Source organism: Peromyscus eremicus, chromosome 5 (genome assembly GCF_949786415.1).
Source record: "Peromyscus eremicus chromosome 5, PerEre_H2_v1, whole genome shotgun sequence".
NCBI lineage: Eukaryota > Metazoa > Chordata > Mammalia > Rodentia > Cricetidae > Peromyscus > Peromyscus eremicus.
Genome location: NC_081420.1, coordinates 7498592 through 7518575, shown reverse-complemented (window position 1 = coordinate 7518575; position 19984 = coordinate 7498592). Strand labels below are relative to the sequence as shown.

At 42.9% G+C, this 19984-nt stretch overlaps 1 protein-coding gene across 1 annotated transcript; it reads left to right on the top strand.

Moving 5' to 3' along the window:
* Positions 1 to 4602: 4602 nt before the first annotated feature.
* LOC131910272 (F-box/LRR-repeat protein 21) lies at positions 4603 to 17875 on the top strand. Its single transcript, XM_059262244.1, has 6 exons — positions 4603 to 4721; positions 6778 to 6908; positions 7983 to 8349; positions 8762 to 8884; positions 13879 to 14050; positions 16972 to 17875. Exons 3-6 carry the CDS (start codon positions 7984 to 7986, stop codon positions 17613 to 17615), a joined length of 1305 nt encoding a protein of 434 aa, XP_059118227.1. The 5' UTR covers positions 4603 to 4721; positions 6778 to 6908; position 7983; the 3' UTR covers positions 17616 to 17875.
* Positions 17876 to 19984: the final 2109 nt, after the last annotated feature.

The following is a 19984-nucleotide window of genomic DNA, read 5'->3' as shown; positions in this document are numbered from 1 at the left end:
CTATCACTGTAGAGTTTGAAGTGGTTGTCAAATCAAGTTGATTTAATCCAGGTATGGAAAACAATTACCTCTACTCAGGGAGGGGGTTTTGCCTTTGGCCTCAGCTCCAGGGTGGTGACCTTCCAGCCCTGGGCACATCTGACCTGGTAAGGGTCTTTGTTGGAAGTTAGGCTTTAGTAAAGAGGAAGGAAAGAAAAAACAGGAAGTTAGATGGGACCAATGTTTGAAGATGATTAGCATCTTCATGTATATGACCCAGGACCTGTTGCTCAGCGTGGGAGCACATTGTCGGAGTTCTGCATAGTAAATTCATAGCACTGGGCTCAAAGCACCAGAAAGAATATGACCACCATTCTGCAGGTATTGAATGACTTACTGTCCTAGTCCATTTAGCGAGCTATAACAAGGAACTGTAAACTGGGTAGCTTATAAACAATGGGAACTTATTTCTCACAATATGGAACAGTAGAGTTTAACATTAAATGCCTGCAGATTCACTGTGGGCCTGTGTCCTATTTTATCAATTTTACTGTCTACGTCTTCACTGGGTAGGAGATAGCTAGCATTGTGTAGTCTTTTTTTTTGTAAGGACACTAATGTCAATCATGAGAACCCCGCCCTCAGTATCTAATTGGCTCCTCAAAACACCACATCCAGGAGCACCAGCTTACGGTTCAGAATTCAGCAGATGAATGTGGAGGGAGACACAAACATTCATAACATAGCACTCATCGTGTGCCAGCCACTCTCTAAGCCCTTGGTTGTGAACCAACTGTCCTAGTTAATCCAACAGCTCTATGAAAACTATGTTGTTATCTGAAGCAGCAGGCCGAGAGTGAAGCAGCTTGTCTATGGTACAACAGGAAGTGGGAGAGTCAGGATGTGAGTCTCCATCACCTCTGGGCCTTTTGACACTGTCTCTGAAACCTAGAGCAGAGGAAATGAGGTGACTTTGGCAACTGTTTCATAAAGGTAGATGCATTATCTCGGAAAGTCCCACCACCAACTGCTGCTTTGGGAGACATGTCCAGTCTTCCAAAGGCAGGTTGGCCTCCTGTATTCTTGTCCTCTATTGTTGTGGTTCCCTGACCCTTTCTCATTATTCTCTCTCTCCCCCACCCCTTGCCCGAAGACCATACCTGGCCTGGTTTTCAGGGTCCCTGTGCCTTAGCCTCCTGATGGGAGCGCCCCATGTCATCTGTCAATGCATCTTTCCACTCTTTAGTCTACATCTTTCCTCGTGTTCCTGCTGCGGGATGGTCTTTCACAGCGTACAGAACATGTTTTTCTCCTGCAGACCACCCCATGAGAGTCCTTTCTTCTCTGTGCAGTCTGTCACCCACCAACCACGAATCTTAGTGTGTGCTTTTTCCTCCCTCCTCTTCTTTCCTTTCCACTTACAGCGACAATAACTAATGTACAAGGACTCATAGTACTGTCTATGTCCCTTTACTCGCTAAAGCGGGTACTGCTTAAGGGTGTGCTGTGTCCTGCATGTCCTGGAAACCTGATTGGGGTGGTGAGGGGATGAAGAAAGAGCAGGCATGTGTGCAGAAAAGCTGGGGTCAGGTGGGCCACAGGCACACTGACGGAGTGGCACCAACTCAAAACAACATCCTGGACCCCAGCATCAGGGGACCCAGTGTCAGGGACCCCAGCATCAGCATCAGGGAGGAGTTAGCTCCGAAGGAGGCCGTTGAAGGTGAGTCATCTCAGGCTGTAAACACCTGGGAGCAGGAAGCTGTAGGCACTAGTTTTACACAAACTGTTAATCGTTCACAAACACTCATACTTGCACACACTGTCAACATTCGCACTGGGACCAAAAGACGACTTTGCCGTCCCTCTGAACCCCATCCCAGGGGAAAGGCTTTGTCAGTTCCTATGGGTCTGAGGCAGTGGGTCCTTGACATGGCCGTGAGCAGGGCAACAATACACATTTACTCAGGACTTGTTAAGTTAATCTTCACTTTCACTCGAGACTTCCTTAGCTCTGCACAGGGGTGAGTTGCAGAGTTGATTACTACTCTTTTTTTTTTTTCCCTAGCAAGTCTAATCCTGGATAGTGACTTGCTGTCTTAGTCCATATGGTCTGCTAAAACAAATTACCATAAAGTGGGTAGGCTATAAACAGTGAGAGAGCTGGACCAGAGCCTAACCACCAGTCTAACAGAGAAAAACAACGCTTCAACCCTACTACAACCTAGTCCCTCCTAAACATTGCAAATACATCTAACTAAAAGAACAAACTTTAAATAATAATAATAAAATTAAACCAACCTAACTCCTGATATGCAAGTCCCAATGTAAAAACAGAAGGAACAGCAGCAAGACAAAACAAGACATGTCTCCTCCAGATTCTGCCCACCCTAGAATAATGTTCCTCAACAAGAGTGGCCTAGATGAAATTCCAGACAAAGAATTCAAAAGCACGATGATAAACCCATTCATAGAAACGAAAGACAGCATAAACACAGCCCTGAATGAAATCCCCAAGAACACAAACAGCTGAATGAAATAAGGAAGTCAACGTAGGATATGAATGGAATTCAATAAAGACAGAAATATCAGGGGGAAACCAAACTGAAATGACGCTGGAAATGAAAATTCCAGTGATTGAAATGAAAAGCCCCGTGGAAAGGCTCACCAGTGAAACAGATCACAGGGAGGACGAAATATCAGGACTTGAAGACAAGATGGAGGAATTGGTATATTCATTCAAGGACAATAATAAAAGGTTTTTAAAATGGAAATGTAAGGTACATGATCTTTGGGATGTCATGAAAAGATGAAATCTAAAACACTGAGTAATAGATAGTGCATGGCTATTTTCTTGGAACTGAAACAGCCTCTCCAGGAGATAGGAAGACGCTCATGAGACATAGGAGGTAACGAGAAGGTCACATACCTGGGAAGCAGAATCTCGGTGTATTCTCAGAGGCTCCTCCCACACTGCACAGAAGCAGTACACTGCTGCTCAAAGCCAGACTCTGACCAGCGAGCTGCTGAGAAGCGTCTCTGGTTGTTGACCTGTGAGCTGAGCCGAGGGTGCCAGGCTTCTGGGTTTTTCGGTAACACACCTGATATTATTATTATTATTATTATTATTATTATTATTATTATTATTGCTGGAGTTGCAAGATTACTGCTATGGGTAATGAGATGTGTAATTAGGGCTGAGACATAGGGGGTCAGAGTAGGGACCCCAAATCGCAAGTCTAAGAGGGTTCAAGATAGACCCAAGTTGAAAAGCCTTGCCTGGGGTCCAAGAGCTTGGAAGTGGCTTTGTTGAACACCGAGGTTGGAGGTGAATTTATGGAGTAGAGGCTTTGGCAGACCTGAGGTCTAGACTGGCATGTGAATCTAGTTCATAAGATGACTAAACCGTCTAAAAGAGGTCAAAGAAGGACAAGACAGGGAAAAGTGTCCAGGTCACTTGGAGGCCAATGTGGCAGGATCCGTGTCAATTGAGTTCCTGCGGAAAAAGAACTGACAGCTAGACACTACAGAATTCAATCTATATTACGGACTGCAAATTCATCTAAAATGTCAGAAAGCAGGTGAGGGAGGACGATGACTGGGGAATTACAGAGGGAGACCCAGATCTACAGTATGTTCATTTCCTTGTCTGCCATGCTGGTTCCAAAGGCAACAAAACCTAGGGAATGTGCAATTTAAGTTTGTTGGTTATACAGTTTTAGCTGGTCATTAACAAATGAGTATGCGAGGGACTATATGTTGATATAAAACCGTGTCCTGATGTAATAAGCAAAAGGGAAAGTTCCAGAACGCTGCACATGGCTTGATCTCCTATTTTGAAACAATTTTTAAGATAAGCTTTAACATTCGTAGCTCACTGTTCATTGTTTTCGTACTGGCAGGCTGGCAGCTCATAGATGACCTTCTGCAGTCCTGGCCTGCAGCTGCCAGACCCAAGGGGCTATCATTGCAGCTTCTTATCAAGGTTCCTCCAGTATCTGCATGCTGGTAGAAGTAGGGTGGCCTTCAAGTTAAAACCCGGAACCTGGAACTGCTAGTTTTGGGCAAGCCGTCAGTTATTTAACTAAATACTAAGCATCCCTCTAGCTACTTAAGGAGCACTCCCATGGTGCGCCTGGTACCACCAAGAGATTTCTAGGGGCCTGGCAATCTGCATCTGCTAGATGAGGCCCTAGGGTCCAACAGAGAGGCGGGGGCAGGGCGAGGCTGCCTATGGTCAAAGCTTCCAGGGGCTTCCATCAATGGGCGGGGCATTCTCTAAGGGGCGGGTCGTGGGCGGGGGTCCAGGTCTACTTCTAGGTGAATTCTAGCTTTAAGCTTAGTGGCTAGGGGCAGGACGGGACAGGGGCGGGGCAGGCTTTGAGGGGCGTGGCGTGGGCGGGCACAAGGCATAACACAGCTGCTGGGGATGGGGCGAGGCTGCCCGGGGGCGGGGATTACAGGGGCTGAACATCCGGGAGGGCGGGGCGTGGACGGGTACGGGGACCTGTGGCAAGGTAAGCCCTGGACACTAGAAAACTGGTTGGGGCGGGGCTTCCTGGAGGGGCGTGGCGTGGGCGGGGCCTGGCCTGTAGGACCATTCTGTCTATCACAGCCCACAGCTTTAGGCGGTGCTGGAGCGCACCACTGAGAAGCGAGCTGCTGGGGTTCGGGAAGCACAGTCCTGTGCTGGACCTGAGGGCTGGACCTGGGCTGGCTGCCGCTCAGGCGTACGTTCTGAGGTAACATTTGTGGAGCAGCTCCGGGGAACCGACGGGCCGGGCCGGGCCGAGCCGCTGAGGCGAGCCCTCGGAGCCGCAGGGCTGCAGAGGGACAGCGGAACCGAACCAGCTCGGAACCAAGCCTGCCGAGCGGAGCCGAGCCGAGCTGCCCTCCCGGGGCTTCGCAGCCTTCTGGCCGTTTCGCAGCTAGTTCTGTAGAGGGTTTTTTGGCTAGGGTAAGGCTGTTCCCAAGCCCCGTTTCTCTGGGCAGTTAGAATGTAAGAAATTGCACGGTGCAGCTTTAGAGCGGTGCATCTGCACTGTCATTTGTATTCATTTTTAGACTCTAAACTGCTCTGGCTTGAGCCCAGTCTGGAAGCAGAGGTTGCAGAAAGATGGGGCAGGCTGCTAGGTGCCCAACTCCCTAAGGGATTCTAAGGAATGGTCCAGGTCAAGTTCTGTGCAACCTTTCTGGCATCCTCGAATCTCAAAAGGTGTTTTCAATCCAAGAACAGTTTTGCAAACTTCAGTCTTCGGATACTGTACTTAAAAATGAATGTATCTTTTCAACTAGGAAATTTCCTTCGTAAGTAAATATATCCCAATACTGCAGAGAAGTTTGAACTGTGCTGAAAGATTTATACAGCTTATAAACAGATACGTGTATTTATTGAACCACCTCAAATTTTCATGCTATCTCTCCACAGATATTAAGTAAAATGTGACTTTTCAGAGTCGTTTACTGCCTGATATGGAACTTTAGTATAGCTTCCAGTGTAATGCCTGGCAAGTACTATGATATTTCCACAAGCTAGTTTTTCATTTGGGCAGAAAATAGTTTTAGTATTAATAATTTACTAATAAAATCGCCTAATATATATAATGATTTATGAATAACCTAAGCATAAATTATTATATGCCCTAATGATGCTTTTGTGGTGTTTTCCAAGATTGAAAGTGAGGGCAAAGGGATGTTGGTGAGTACCCGATGCAGCAATTGCTTCATTTCATTGGTTCAGCGTGAACTGTAACTTGGAAGCCATCTTTCCCTAGGAGAGTCTTGAAAAAGAAGTGATCCATTTCTTTAATATAAAAAGAAATGATCAGTTTTTTTTAATGGTCCCATGTATTTAAGGTAGAATTTTTATATAAAACATTTCCAAGAAAAAATTTTTTAATGGGAATACAATATGACCAAGTGGCATTCCATATTTATAAATCATTTAATGTAGCTCATATTATTTAACTAAAAATGAATAAATGATCAAAAAAGTGTTTCCAAGTAATACAAATCAATTTATCTTACATTCTAAAATATACTGACATATATACCTGCAATGTTGTGCTATATGAAGTTTATGATTGGAAGGGTAGAGTTTTATGCTTTATTTATGTGAGAAAGAAAATTAACACGCATTTTACTAAATTATTGGTATTAATATAATATTCCTTTTTAAGAAGTTTATTTACTTATATTGGTATTTTGCCTGCATTTATGTCTATGTACCATGTGTGTACCTGATGCATATGTGGGTGCTGGGAATTGAACTTGGGTCCTCTGTAAGAGCAGCAAGTGCTATAACCACTGAGCCATCTTTTCAGCTCCTAATAACATTAATTCTTTATGATAATTCAGTAAACTGGTAATTTAATGAATTGAGCAAACTGAACAATTTCTTGTTATGTACAATTAAGCTTAGTGTATAACACAGTCGCTCTGTGTAGAAAACTGTGAGGCAGTTATACAAGTCCTGGCATTTGGATAAAGCCTTTGTCCTCACTTTGTCTTCTAGTAAAGTTTTATATTAGGTATAACCTTTCTTTTTATTTATTCATTTTTTTTTCGAGACAGGGTTTCTCTGTGTAGCTTTGGAGCCTGTCCTGGAACTCACTCTGTAGCCCAGGCTGGCCTCAGACCCACAGAGATTCACCTGCCTCTGCCTCCCGAGTGCTGGGATTGCTTGCAGGTTCAGATGGAGATGCATAGAGTAGCTCTTTCTCTGACGCTTGAGTTACAAGGAGTTTTGTTTTCCATTCCAGTTCCCAAGCTCTAAAAATGACTTCATATTTTTTTCAGTCATTTTATAGGTCAGTCCTGCTTCTGGGATCCTACCTTGTGTTGTGGTTAAGAAATGTTTCACATCACTCAGCCTGGATCACATGATAAATATACCTACATTGTAAAGAAATGTCTCAATAGATTTGAAGGTATGTTCAAATCTGATACTAAATTTGTATATACATTCCTAACACTGATGGGTGAAAGCAGGGTTAAGTCGGTAATCAGAGTTACGTTCAGAACCATTTTTACCATTATAAAGCCTCTCAAATAATGGCATATTAATACTTTAGATTCTTACATAAAACATGCAGAGAAGATTACAGATAATTTCCTATATGTGTCGGTATATCTGGGCTTCAAATGTCAGCACTTTTTAGTGTCCCAAGTAGTTAACACCTGGGGATTCTTTCTGGGGAGAAGAATGTTCATTCTCATGTTCTTTATACTGACCGCAGAGGAGCAGATATGGACTCATGTAACAACTCTGTCCCTGCTGTGTCCACATGTCCCAGAATTCTTATGTCCAAGCTGTCACCTGAAATTCATTGCGAATCATTTAGTTTTCTCTTAGAATTGTGACTTGACTTATGAAATGAAAATAGTTCAGAAAAATACAAGTTAGTATAGCAATGCTTCTTAAGTATGCACGGTACACGATACAGAAAGTGGTCTAGTCCTCAGAGCAGCCTTATGAGTGCTCTGATCCCTGCTTTATGGATGAGAAGCCAGGGTTAGAGTCACATGTTTAGTGCGTGGCATAGCTGAGTTGAATTGTCTCCCAGATCTCCCAGAGTCTAGCAGAATTTCAGTGTGTGGTGTTTCCTTTGTAGCATACAGTAAGGTACAGCCCTTAACCCTGGGGAAAACATAATTGGGGTATATGCTACTTTGAATGCTGCTTCTTAGAGGCCCCCCAACCACTTCTTCATACACAAAGTCAGTCACGTGCAGTTCTCTTTTTCCCTCTCATATAACTTGCTCCACCTCACTCATATTATTTACCATCGTGTTCAGCTGTTGATCATGGTTTTGAGAGCGGGTTTGCACTTAACCTCTGCCCTCAGCACCGTGTAGCACGTATCAGTGCACAGAAGTGGAAGGTTACTGTTAAAAGTGTGTTAGTTGGATTATTGTCCATTTCTAATATTATTCTGTACAGTTAGAGTAGATATTTGTGGAATGATGAAAAAGAAACCAACAACATTTTCTGATACTTTCAGAATGAAGAGGAATAATTTCTCTGCTGTGAATAAAGTTGTCCAGACTCCACCAGTAGTGAAGCAGCCCAAACGTGGGCTCTGCCCTTCTCTCACCCAGACTCATGTGCTCTCTGTTCTTCTAGACTGGGGGACTTTACCTCACCATGTGATATTACAAATTTTCCAGTATCTTCCTTTAATAGACCGAGCCCGCGCATCTTCTGTGTGTAGGAGATGGAATGAAGTATTTCACATTCCTGACCTCTGGAGAAAGTTTGAGTTTGAGCTGAACCAATCAGCCACTTCCTATTTTAAGTCCACTCATCCTGATCTCATTCAGCAGATCATCAAAAGGCATGCTGCGCATCTGCAGTATGTCAGCTTTAAGGTAGGAACAGCTTGCGCCGCTAAGATCCTTTTGTGTGTTTGGAGCCTTACTTTGAGGCACTGGTAAATACTCCGGGATTTTCATCCCACAATGCTTCCTGATTGTTCTCTAGTTATCGCACAGACTGAAATAGAGAAGGTCAACTGTAATTGAGTGACTTAAGGTTCAGTTTTCTCATTTGGCTGTTATTATTAATACCCATAAAGAGCTGAAAGCATGAAGCGCTGCAAAGTTACTTTGCCATATTTCTGTTTCTCTCTTTGTGAGCTCAGACATTTCATATGAAAATAATCGTTTATATTGATGAAAGGGATCAACACAACTTGGTTATTGAATTCCATTAAATAATTGCATTTCCAGTGGTTCTGATGAGTTGCCTTCGAGAAATTCAGATTAAAACTTGTCTTTATAGGTTGATAGTAGTACTGAGTCTGCAGAAGCTGCCTGTGATATTCTTTCTCAGCTGGTAAATTGTTCTATCCAGACCTTGGGATTGATTTCAACAGCCAAACCAAGTTTTATGAATGTGCCAAAGGTAAGACCACTGTGCCTTTTGTGAGATATGATAAACTTCTTTTTAAATGATGTTTGTGTTCATGTGTGTGCAGGTGTGCATATGTGTGCATGCGTGTGCCTGTCAGAGGACAGGTGTCCCCCCCACCCCCAGAAACCATCCACCTCCTTCAAGACTGGGTTTCTCATTGGCTTAAAGTTCACTAATTAGGCTAGAGCGGCTGGCCAAGTATCCCCAGGAGTCTGCCTGTCGGTTAGCATTTGGTGCTGGATAATCAGAGAGGAGAGATGGAATAGTTTCAGAGTCCACAGCACCGTCTGCTGCGGGTCTCACCTGAGTGTCCCCAGCTCCTCAGAGACACTTTCTCAAAGTGTCACTCTCAGTCCTGTTGTCTCAGTTTCTTGCCCCATTGATGTGAGAAGATACTCTGTCAAAAGCAATGTAAGGAAGAAAGGGCCTGCCCTGGCAGTTCCAGGGCATAGTCCATCATGGTCAGGAAGCCAAGGAGCAGGAGCTTGAAGCATCCGGTCACATGGCATCCATTGTCAGGCAGCAGAGAGTGCTGGGTGCATGCTGCTGCTCTTCGGTGTCCATTCCCCACTCACATAGTCCAGGAACCCAAACGGGAAAAGGTGCTGTCTACAGTCAGCGAGTCTTCTCACCTCGGTTAACATCATCGGGGGATTCTGAGACAGTGAGATGGCTCCCTGGGTAAAGGTGCTTCGCACCAAGTCTAAGAATCTGAATTTAGAACTCATATGGTGGCAGGAGAGAACCAATTCCTGCAATTTGTCCTTGACCTCCACATATGGGCAATAGCATGTGCACATGCACGAACATACACAAATAAGTAATTAATAAATAATAAGATAATCCCTAAAGGCTCCAGGATGATTTGAGTCTGTCAAGTTGACAGCTAACACTAACCTAATGCTACACTATTGTATCTTCTCTACGTCATTTGTTAGTACTCAAAGCCATCTTAATGATTAATGTAGCCTGTTTATTGTCTGCTCCTCACACTCAGACTAACTCTTTGAAGGATGGAATCTATCCATTTTGTTTACCACCAGAAACCCAGGTTAAATAGTATTTGGTTTGTAACAAACACTTCATTATGGCTGTTGATAATCACCTCATGGAGACCTCCCACAGTAGAGGGTCGGGATAACAGTGTCTTCACTCCTGTAAACTGGGTCATGGCTCTCTTAGCCAGGCTTTCTGCTAGCCTGTTATCTTTTTAGGAGATAGGCTGGAAAAAATTGGGTCATTTGGGGATTTAGAATAATATAAGTAATCAGATGAAAACTGACTAGTACTAAATAGTTACTTCCTTGTTTATAAACCACAGGCTCAGACAGACCTGATGAGTCTTAGGTTCTAAAGCTAAGGCTAGCAGTACCCATCAGCCTTCAGGGCCAGCATCTGGGTTTGCTGATACAGTTACCCAGCAGATGCCAGGCAGTAGGTAGCCTGCTCTGTCTCGGTGAACTCTGTGGCCTCCAGACAATGTGAGACGCTCTCCAGGACGCTGTCTTGTTTTTCCTACTTATAAACCAGTGGGAAAACTGGACAAGATTATGGGAATTTGAACATAAAGACTATAGCAAATGTGATTGTGATGAAGCATGTGCTGTGCCACATCAGTGTCCTTTAAGACTAAAACAACTAATTCAGAGTTGATTAAAGAGAAAAAAAAATCACCTTTCTAGTTCTTGAAAAAGAGATACGGTTCTATAATAATTTAGTACTGTAATAATTTTCTACTATGTGAAAACCACTTGTAATTAGTGTAAAACAACATATTTACACATTTATAACCAATGTAGTCATCCTAACAGGACCAGGAGAACCTTTAATACAACCAAGATTGAGTCTGTGGAAGGAAGCTTTCCACACTTTCTGACTTTGTCAGAAATAGTGAATCTGAAAATGTGTGGAATTCTGCCTACATTGATGGCAAATTATTAATAAGCTTTTATCTTATAATTCTTCAAAAATGTAACTATTTTATTTACTTTGTTTAAATCTACTAGAAAAAGAACATAAGATTATGCATCCCTTCATTCATCCTTTTAACAAATGTTTATTGACGACTATGTGCCAGGTACTATCTTAAGTCTGGAAATATGGAAGCAAATGAAATAGGGGAAATGCATTTTTCCTAGCAAGAGGTAGGAAGAACCCAAAGAATTCTAGGCTTTGAGGGCTGTACAGTTCTACCTCAAATCCTCAGCTGCGTTGTTGCAGGGGGGAGCCAACCCAGACCATGCGAAAGGAAAGCGCATGGCTGTGGGCCATGCAGACTTCACCTGTGAGCATTAGTGACTGTTTCATGCAGCTCTCATGCCATACAATATTCTTCTTCAGTGTTTTCAACCCTTGAATAATGTCAACAATATTTTCTTCTCTCAGGAAACATAGACAAAGAGACTCTGCATTGAGCTTGCCTGGTGGTCCATAGTTAGGTAATCCCTATTCTAGAAAATAAATAAATTATATCCTTTTAATATAGACATCAAATTCTTAAGGTTGAAAATAACTAAGCCCTTAAGGTTGAAAATAGCTAAGCCATCCTTTATGAGATATTTGGGACTTCTTTCTGTCTCATGATTTCATTTCTAGTTGTACTTTGGAACTTTTTGTTATAAGAATGGATATGCACATTAAGAAAGTCTACACCGCCGGGCAGCAGTGGCACACACCTTTAATCCCAGCACTTGGGAGGCAGAGGCAGGTGGATCTCTGTGAGCTCAAAGACTGCCTGGTCTACAGAGTAAGTTTCTAGGACAGCCAGAGCTACACAGAGAAACCCTATTTCAAAAAGAAAAACCAAAAAACAAAAAAAAAATAAGCAACAACAACAACAAAAAAACCAAACAAAGTCTACACCACAAACAAGTTAGTTTTCCCCCAGAGATTCAAGGTTAGTTTTGCATATGCGTATATGTAATGTAACACATAAATAGGTTTAGAAATGGAAATGATCACATGATCATCTCACTAGACACACAAGAGAACTTTGACTGAGTCTGACACCCCAGCATTCCTCTACAGTTCGATAAGTGTGTCCACTCTAACCACTCTTATTCAACATAAAACATGAAATCTTAGCTAGAGCACTAAAGTTAGAGAAAGAAATAAAAGGGGTACAGATGGGAAAGGAAGAAGACAATTGTTTATACTTGCAGACATGATTCTATACTTACAAGATGCTTAAGAGTTCACCAGAGAACCTTAAAGTCCAGCAGAGTAATGAGGTACAAAATCACCATGGAAAAGTCGGTAGCCTTTCTATGTATTAATTATGAGAAGAAATCAAGAAGAAAATCCTGTTTATGATAACCTCCCAAAAGACCCCAAAAACTCAGAATCAAACCTAACTGGGGAGCAAGATGGTAGGAGAGATCTACAATGGAAACCTTAAGACACCAAAGAAAGATAAGTAAGAAGATACTAGAAGATGGAAAAACCAAAGTAGTTTTCAGATTCAACAGTCTCCATCAAAATTGCATTGACATTCTTCACAGAAACAGAGAAAAGCACTCTGTTGTTTATACGGAAGCTTGAATAAAGCCTCCTCGACACAGCAGTTCTAATCAGAAAGCAGTGTGGGAGCACAAAAGCCGGTCACAAAACCAGACATACAAGCTGTGTTATGGAGCTCAAACAGGCACAGCCGCCTGGCTTCCGATACGAGTCAAATCATGCATTGGAAAAAATACAGCATCTTCAGCAAGTCATGGTTGGAAAACTGAACATCCACATGTAGAAGAGTGAGACTAGATCCTTATCTCCTATGCAGTTTGATGGTTAGTTTTTTGGTTTTGGAGACAAAATTCTCTGTGTAACACCCCTGGCTGTCCTAGAAGTCACTCTGTAGACCAGGCTGGCCTTGAACTCACAGAGATCCACCTGCCTCTGCCTCCCGAGTGCTGGGATTAAAGGTGTGCACAACCACCACACGATCCTTATCTCTTACCCTGTATAGGAATCACTGGAATAGAATGTAAGACCTAAAACTGAGCTCAAACAGCTCCAGTCACCTAATTCCCCACAAAAGGCAAGAATGCGCATTAAAAGAATTACTATATGGTCCAGTCATGCTACTGGTAAACTACCTGGAGTATAGTCTAAGTCAGCTACACAGAGATGCATGCACAGCCATGTTTATTGATTTACTGTTCATAATAGCTAAGAAGTAGAACCAGCCTAGATGTCCATCAACAGACACATGTACATACACAGTAGAATTGCTTTTTCACCTTGAAGAAATGTGAAATGGTATTTTCAGGAAAATGTATGGAAGTGGAGATCATTATGTTAACTGAAGTAAATCAGACTCAGGAAAACAGATACTGCATGTTTTCTCTCATATGCAGACTCTATGTGTGTCCAGTGTGTGTGTGTGTGTGTGTGTGTGTGTGTGTGTGAAAACAGAAAGGGAACCATGAAAGAGAGGGGAGACAGAGAGAGAGACAGAGACAGGCAGAGAGACAGAGAGAGACAGAGACAGAGAGAGACAGAGAAAGAGAGACAGAGACACAGAGAGAGATGGAATATACATGAAGAGCAGGGGTAGTATTGCAGGGCTGAGGAGACCAGAAGCAGCTTAGCCGGGAAGCTAGGGAATGGCAGAGCAGGGGATGGATGCCGGGAGGCTAGGGAATGGCAGAGCAGGGGATGGATGCCGGGAGGCTAGGGAATGGCAGAGCAGGGGATGGATGCCGGGAGGCTAGGGAATGGCAGAGCAGGGGATGGATGAGAAGAAAGCACAAGGACATATGTGCATGAAAATGCTGTAATGAAACCCATACTTCATATACTAACTTGAAATTTTATTTAAAAAGGAAATAGGAATGTCTTCTATTGGCTAGTGACAGCGTGAAAATATAATGTATTCATTGTCTTTACTGACCTTTTAGCATTTAACAATTTGTTTTTTTAATGCTACTTGATTGCAACTATGAGTTTTAAATAATATTTTCATAACTTTTTTCTTGTTGCCATGCAAGTCCCATTTCGTGTCAGCACTTACAGTTGTGTTTGTCAACTCAAAATCGTTATCATCCATTAAAATTGAAGACACGCCAGTGGACGACCCCTCACTGAAGATCCTCGTGGCCAACAACAGTGACACTCTGCGGCTCCTGAAAATGAGTAGCTGTCCTCATGTTTCGTCTGATGGTAGGCTGTGGTTTTTAGATAAGTCGATGGATGGTTTTTATTATAGTAACAATAGATTACTCATGGAGAAGTACATGCCTCTGGAACATAATTTATTAAGTGTATTCAAAAGCAATCTTAATCTTCAAATTAGATGTAAGTTGCTTCTTCTGAGAATATTTTTTCCTTGGACATGTGTTCGTCTTTTCTAAATTAGTGACCTATTTTGGCAGTTTTGTGCACGGATATACTGTATTTTGATCACGTTCACCCCCATGACCGTCTTTTGTTCCTCCCCTGTCCGAGCCCCTCTTGTCCCGAGCTAGCTCCCCGTCGAATTAATTTCATCTCCATTTTTTGACCTACTGAGTTTAATGGGATTACTTTCATGAGCTTGGGTTGGGATTATTTTTTGGCACATGGGCAGTTTACCAGTGGCAGCACCACTGAAGAAAGTCTTCTCCCCAACAACAATCAACAGAAAATAGCTCCTCACAGAGGGGTGGGTGACATGACCCCTCTCCCAGCCGTGGTGATCTGTTGGTGGGTAACTCAGCTGCTGTGAGCTCGCTCGGGAGTGCAGGAAGTGCCATGTCCAGAAGATCCACAGTCCACGGGGTTCTTTCCCGCCCTCCGGCTCTTGCATCGTTTCACTTGTCTCCTCCGCCGTGTCCCCGAGTCTCGCTTTCGGGTTGAGCACTCAAAAGCATCTTCACTCTTTTCCAGTTCAAGTCTCTGCAGCAACCGCTGTCCATACAAAGTGGGGCTTCTCTGACTCCGGCTAAGCAGTGCTAACCCATGAGCATGAGACAGGTGTTTAGAGGTCAGTTTGGTGGGTGTAGCCTGCCTCGTTAGCAGAATGACCATAGAAGCTTCCATGTCAGGTCCTGTGACCTTCCCAATTGTGGGCCTTAGAACAGGTTTGCAGTACTGAGCATGGATTCTCTTCTGTGGAGTGGGCCTCAAATTCAATTAAAAAGTGTTACTCCTGTAACGGAGGTGCCTCAAAATCATTTAGAAAGTGTTACTCCCATAACAGAGGTACTGCCATTGCACCAGTGGAGGCTGGTGCACACAGGATTCATAGCTGTAGATCCTTTTCTCCCCCGGCAGCCTTCAGAGCACTTTGAAGCATTGTGAAAGCTAGCCTGCAGGAAATATCCAGCTCAGTTTCAGCTTGATTCATCTACATCCTGTGGCCAGAGCTTGTGTCCATCATCCAGTGTCCTTTTCACTTTCTTTCTTGGATGTCTTGAAGTTTTCGTTTTGATGGGTTTCACTTCCTTGGCTTGGTTCATTCCAAGGTGTGCATGTGGGGTGGGGACAATTGTGAATGGATTCTTTTCCTGATTTCTTCCTCAGCACATTTGTTATTGGTATGTAGAAAAAGGCAGTGATTTTTGTATGTTTATTTTGTATTCTGCCACTTTTATCTGTGTTTATGAGCTCTACAGGTTTTCTGGAAGAGTCTTATGTACAGAAGTATGTGGTCTGCGAGTACTTGACTTCCTTTCCTGTTGTCTTAGGTTCTACTGCTGTGATGAAACACTGTGACCAAAAGCCACTTGGGGAGGAAAGGGTTTATTTCCTCTTCTAGTTTGTAGTCCATCACCCAGAGAAGTCAGGGCAGGAACCTGGAGGCAGGAAGTGATACAGAGGCCATAAAGAAAGAGGAATGCTGCTTACTGGCTGCTTTTTAATACATCCCAGGACCACCTGCCAAACGGTAACATCACCCATAATAGGCTTGACATTCTGATATCAATCAGTAATTATGAAAACTCACCACAGGCTTCCTCACAGGCCTGTCTGGTGGGGGCATTTTCTCAATTGAGGTTCCCTCTTCCCAGATGACTCTAGCTGTGTCAAGTTGACATAAAATCAGCCAGCTCACTTATTTATATTCCTTTTATTTGCTTCTCTTGGCTTGGTGTTCTAAGGCTTCGATTACTATGGTAAAAGTGGAGGAAGTGAGCAGCCTTGGTTCATTCCTATTTTAGTTAGAAATCTTTGGGATCTTTTCCCATTCATATAATGTTGGCTATAGGTTCATCATAGATAGCTTTTATCATGCTGAGATACATTTTTTCTGTTCCAGTTTCTTCAGAGCTTTTATCATGAAGGAATGTGGCATTCTGTCAAAACCCTTTTCTGCTTCTGTTGAGAAAGTCATGTGATTTCTGTCTTTAAGACCATTTATGTGACGTCTTATGTTTATTGATTGACACATGTTGACCCCTCCTTGTAGCTGAAGAATAAAGACAACTTGATCATGCTGAATGACCTCTTTGATGAGTTCCTATATTTAGTTTGCAACCATTTTTAAGAGTGTGTGTGTGTGTGTGTGTGTGTGTGTGTGTGTGTATGTGTGTGTGAATTTAAATATAAACTTTGAGTATGTTAGAAAGTGTGAAATTTATCTTTCAGAATCTGCCTAGTAACCTCCAGTTGATTTATTTTGCTAAAAATGTTACAATTTCATTCTTATGACTCAGTAGAAATGGTTGTATCTGTGGAGCACATTTTCTTCACCCACTCATCTGCTAGTGGACACCTAGGCTGTTTCCCTGTCTCAGCTGTTATGAATAGTGCCTCAGCCAACATGGTTGCCCAAGCATCTCTGCTGTGCTGAATTAGCCTTTTGGGGGTCCCTAAGATGGGTGGACAAGTCTTACAGTAGCTCTGGTTTGAGTTCTTTAAGAACCTCCACACTGATTTCCATAGTGGCTGCATATCCCTCCCCTCAGCAGTGTGTAAGGGTTTGGGGACAAGTTTAATTAATCTGCACATGTATAATGATATATGTTAGCAGCCATTTTCTCAAGTATCATTAGTTATATGTTGTAGTAAACTAAGTAACTAATAGAAAATTTAAATTTACAAAATCCGTTTTAGTATCAGTGTGATTCTTTGTTGTTAAGGATTTCTCCCATTTCCCACAGGAATCCTCTGTGTGGCTGACCACTGTCAGGGCCTCAAAGAACTGGCATTGAATTACTACATTCTGAGTGATGAACTTCTCCTTGCGCTATCAAGTGAGACTCATGTGAACCTCGAACATCTCCGAATAGATGTTGTAAGTGAAAATCCTGGACAGGTCAAGTTTCACTCCATTAAAAAGCACAGTTGGGACGCACTGATTAAACACTCTCCGGGAGTTAACATTGTTATGTACTTCTTTTTGTATGAGGAAGAGTTTGAGATGTTCTTCAGAGAAGAAACCCCTGTCACTCACCTGTACTTCGGGCGTTCAGTAAGCAGAACCATTCTAGGCCGAATAGGTCTTCACTGCCCACGGCTCATTGAGTTAGTGGTGTGTGCAAACGGCCTTCAGCCCTTGGACAGCGAACTTATCTGCATTGCCAAGCACTGTAAAAACCTAACAGCCTTGGGCCTGAGTGAGTGTGAAGTCAGCTGCAGTGCGTTCATTGAGTTTGTAAGACTCTGCGGCAGAAGGCTCACCCAGCTGTCTATCATGGAGGAGGTTCTGGTCCCTGATGACAATTATACCCCAGACGAAGTTCATGCTGAAGTCTCTAAGCACCTGGGAAGAGTATGGTTCCCAGATGTGATGCCTATCTGGTAACCAGCTACCAAAGGTTCCGAATTTTCTGTTAGTAGAATTAGCCGTTGTCTGTCTATGCAAATGTAAATTTTGAAATGAGCTGCTGAACTATTTTAGGTTAAATATTTACTGTTTGCCAGCTGTCTTAATTGGTTGATGCAGAATCATTTGAAAACAATATAACAAATTTGAATAGCCAGAAATCTTTGTCAGTACGACACAGACACTATGTGTTAATTAGATGGTTGATAGGGTAGATTACAGATACCTAAGATTTAGGTAGACTTAGACTTCTCAATCTTCTTTGGAGGCATATTTTAGCTTACTAAGAAATTTATATAATTAATATATGATTATAATTTACAGTATTAGATCCCTTTATATATTTTTATGTTACAACCTCATGTTATTTTATTTTAATTTTATCTCTTTCATTGTGGTACCAATACATGTGTTACAAAATATATACTGTTAAAAATCAAGGTACCATTATAGAGGTATTCGTCATTGTACTTACAAAAATTTTAGCATCTTGTGATTCAGTAAACAACTTTGATTTCCAGAGTACTTTAAATTCATTTTTAGATTAACTTGGAGGGTAGTTGGCATTATGTTAAAATCCAGTAATACTAATCATTTCATAAAGGTACAGCAAATGGAAGAAGATACTGTGATTATTAATTGAACACACAGTGTGGGTGAAGAGGTAAGCTTTGCAGAATGTGTTTGGAAATCAGTGTTTACTAGCCTGCTGCTGTTGATCGGGGACTGTGCCATGTCCTTTGCACATGTGACCTGTCATTTAATTAGTAACACTGGTGACATCCTTCACCAGCTTGCCCTTAGGATGAAGATGTAGTCTTAGAAGTTGCCTGGGTGCTTGGCTTCATTTCCAGCCACTGTGCCTGCCCTTTGCCCACTTCCCACCTTCTCTGTTTCTCCAAGTGCCCTGCGCTCGGCCACCGCAAGGCATCTGTCCATCTCTCTACCTGCTCCCTCTGTGCTCCCTCAGATCTTTCCCCCATGGCACTTCCTGGGGGACGTTGTCCTCGACACTCTCCAGCTCCTGAGTCAGACCCTTTGCTCATGTCCAGAGTACTCTGCTCTTCTTTGTAGACCCATTGCTGTGCTGTGTGTGGTCCGCTTATCTCATTGTGACTTGTTTACATCATTGTGCTGTAAACTCCACCAGGACAAGATCAATGCTGCGTGCGTGCATGTGTGTGTGTGTGTGTGTGTACAGTTACTATTAGAGGTCAGCTTTCAAAAAAAGAAACATTTTTATTATTTTCTAGTTTTGAGTACTTTTCATTATCAAAATGCAAGTATCCTCACCTATTAAGCAATTAGGATGCACTGTAATTTGGTAATTAGTTTGGAAAATAAACTTATTTTCCATACTTATTGTCCATACTTATACGTTCTTATGGTGAGCTCTGTAAGACAGGTGTCTTAATTCACTTGTATGTTCCTTGATCTTAGAACTGTGTGCCGCAATAGTGTGTCCTGGGTAACAACAATAGTAATTCTTGAAGACAGAGTTCTTAGCATTGCAGATCATATCATTTATACAGATTAAGATACTAGAAAGGTGTGCCACAATTTAAAACTTGAAATCTAATCAGGGTAACAGCACCTCAGGCATGAAAGAAATGGCTTAAGTGTGATTGAGCTGGGGTCAGGGTAATGGAAATACTGGGTAGATAAGCCTGTGGCCTCACTTGCTGTTGCCTCAGTGAGATAATGCTATGCACACCTGCATAGGAGGCTGGCAGAGTGCCAGTGGTGTGCACACCTGGATAGGAAGGTAACCAAGTGCCAGTGGTGTGGACACCTGGATAGGAAGGTAACAAAGTGCCAGTGGTGTCCACACCTGGATAGGAAAGTAACCAAGTGCCAGTGGTGTGCACAGCTGGATAGGAAGGTGACAGAGTACCAGTGGTGTGCACAGCTGGATAGGAAGGTGACTGAGTGCCAGTGGTGTGCACAACTGGATAGGAAGGTAACCGAGTGCCAGTGGTGTGCACACCTGGATAGGAAGGTAACCAAGTGCCAGTGGTGTGCACACCTGGATAGGAAGGTAACCAAGTGCCAGTGGTGTGCACACCTGGATAGGAAGGTAACCAAGTGCCAGTGGTGTGCACAACTGGATAGGAAGGTGTCCAGGTGCCAATGGTGTACACACCTGCATAGGAAGGTGACCAAGTGCCAGTGGTATTTGCCCTAGAAGCTAAGGCAGCAGACCAGAGGGATTAGAGAAGAGCCACCAAGGGATGGTTCTCCCTACAGCCTGGTTGCACCACAAAAGGAAGACTGGCGTCTCTGAGAAGTATGACACATTCTGGTCTAAGTAGGGCTTTTCAGTGGCTCCCGTGGGAACCTCATGAACC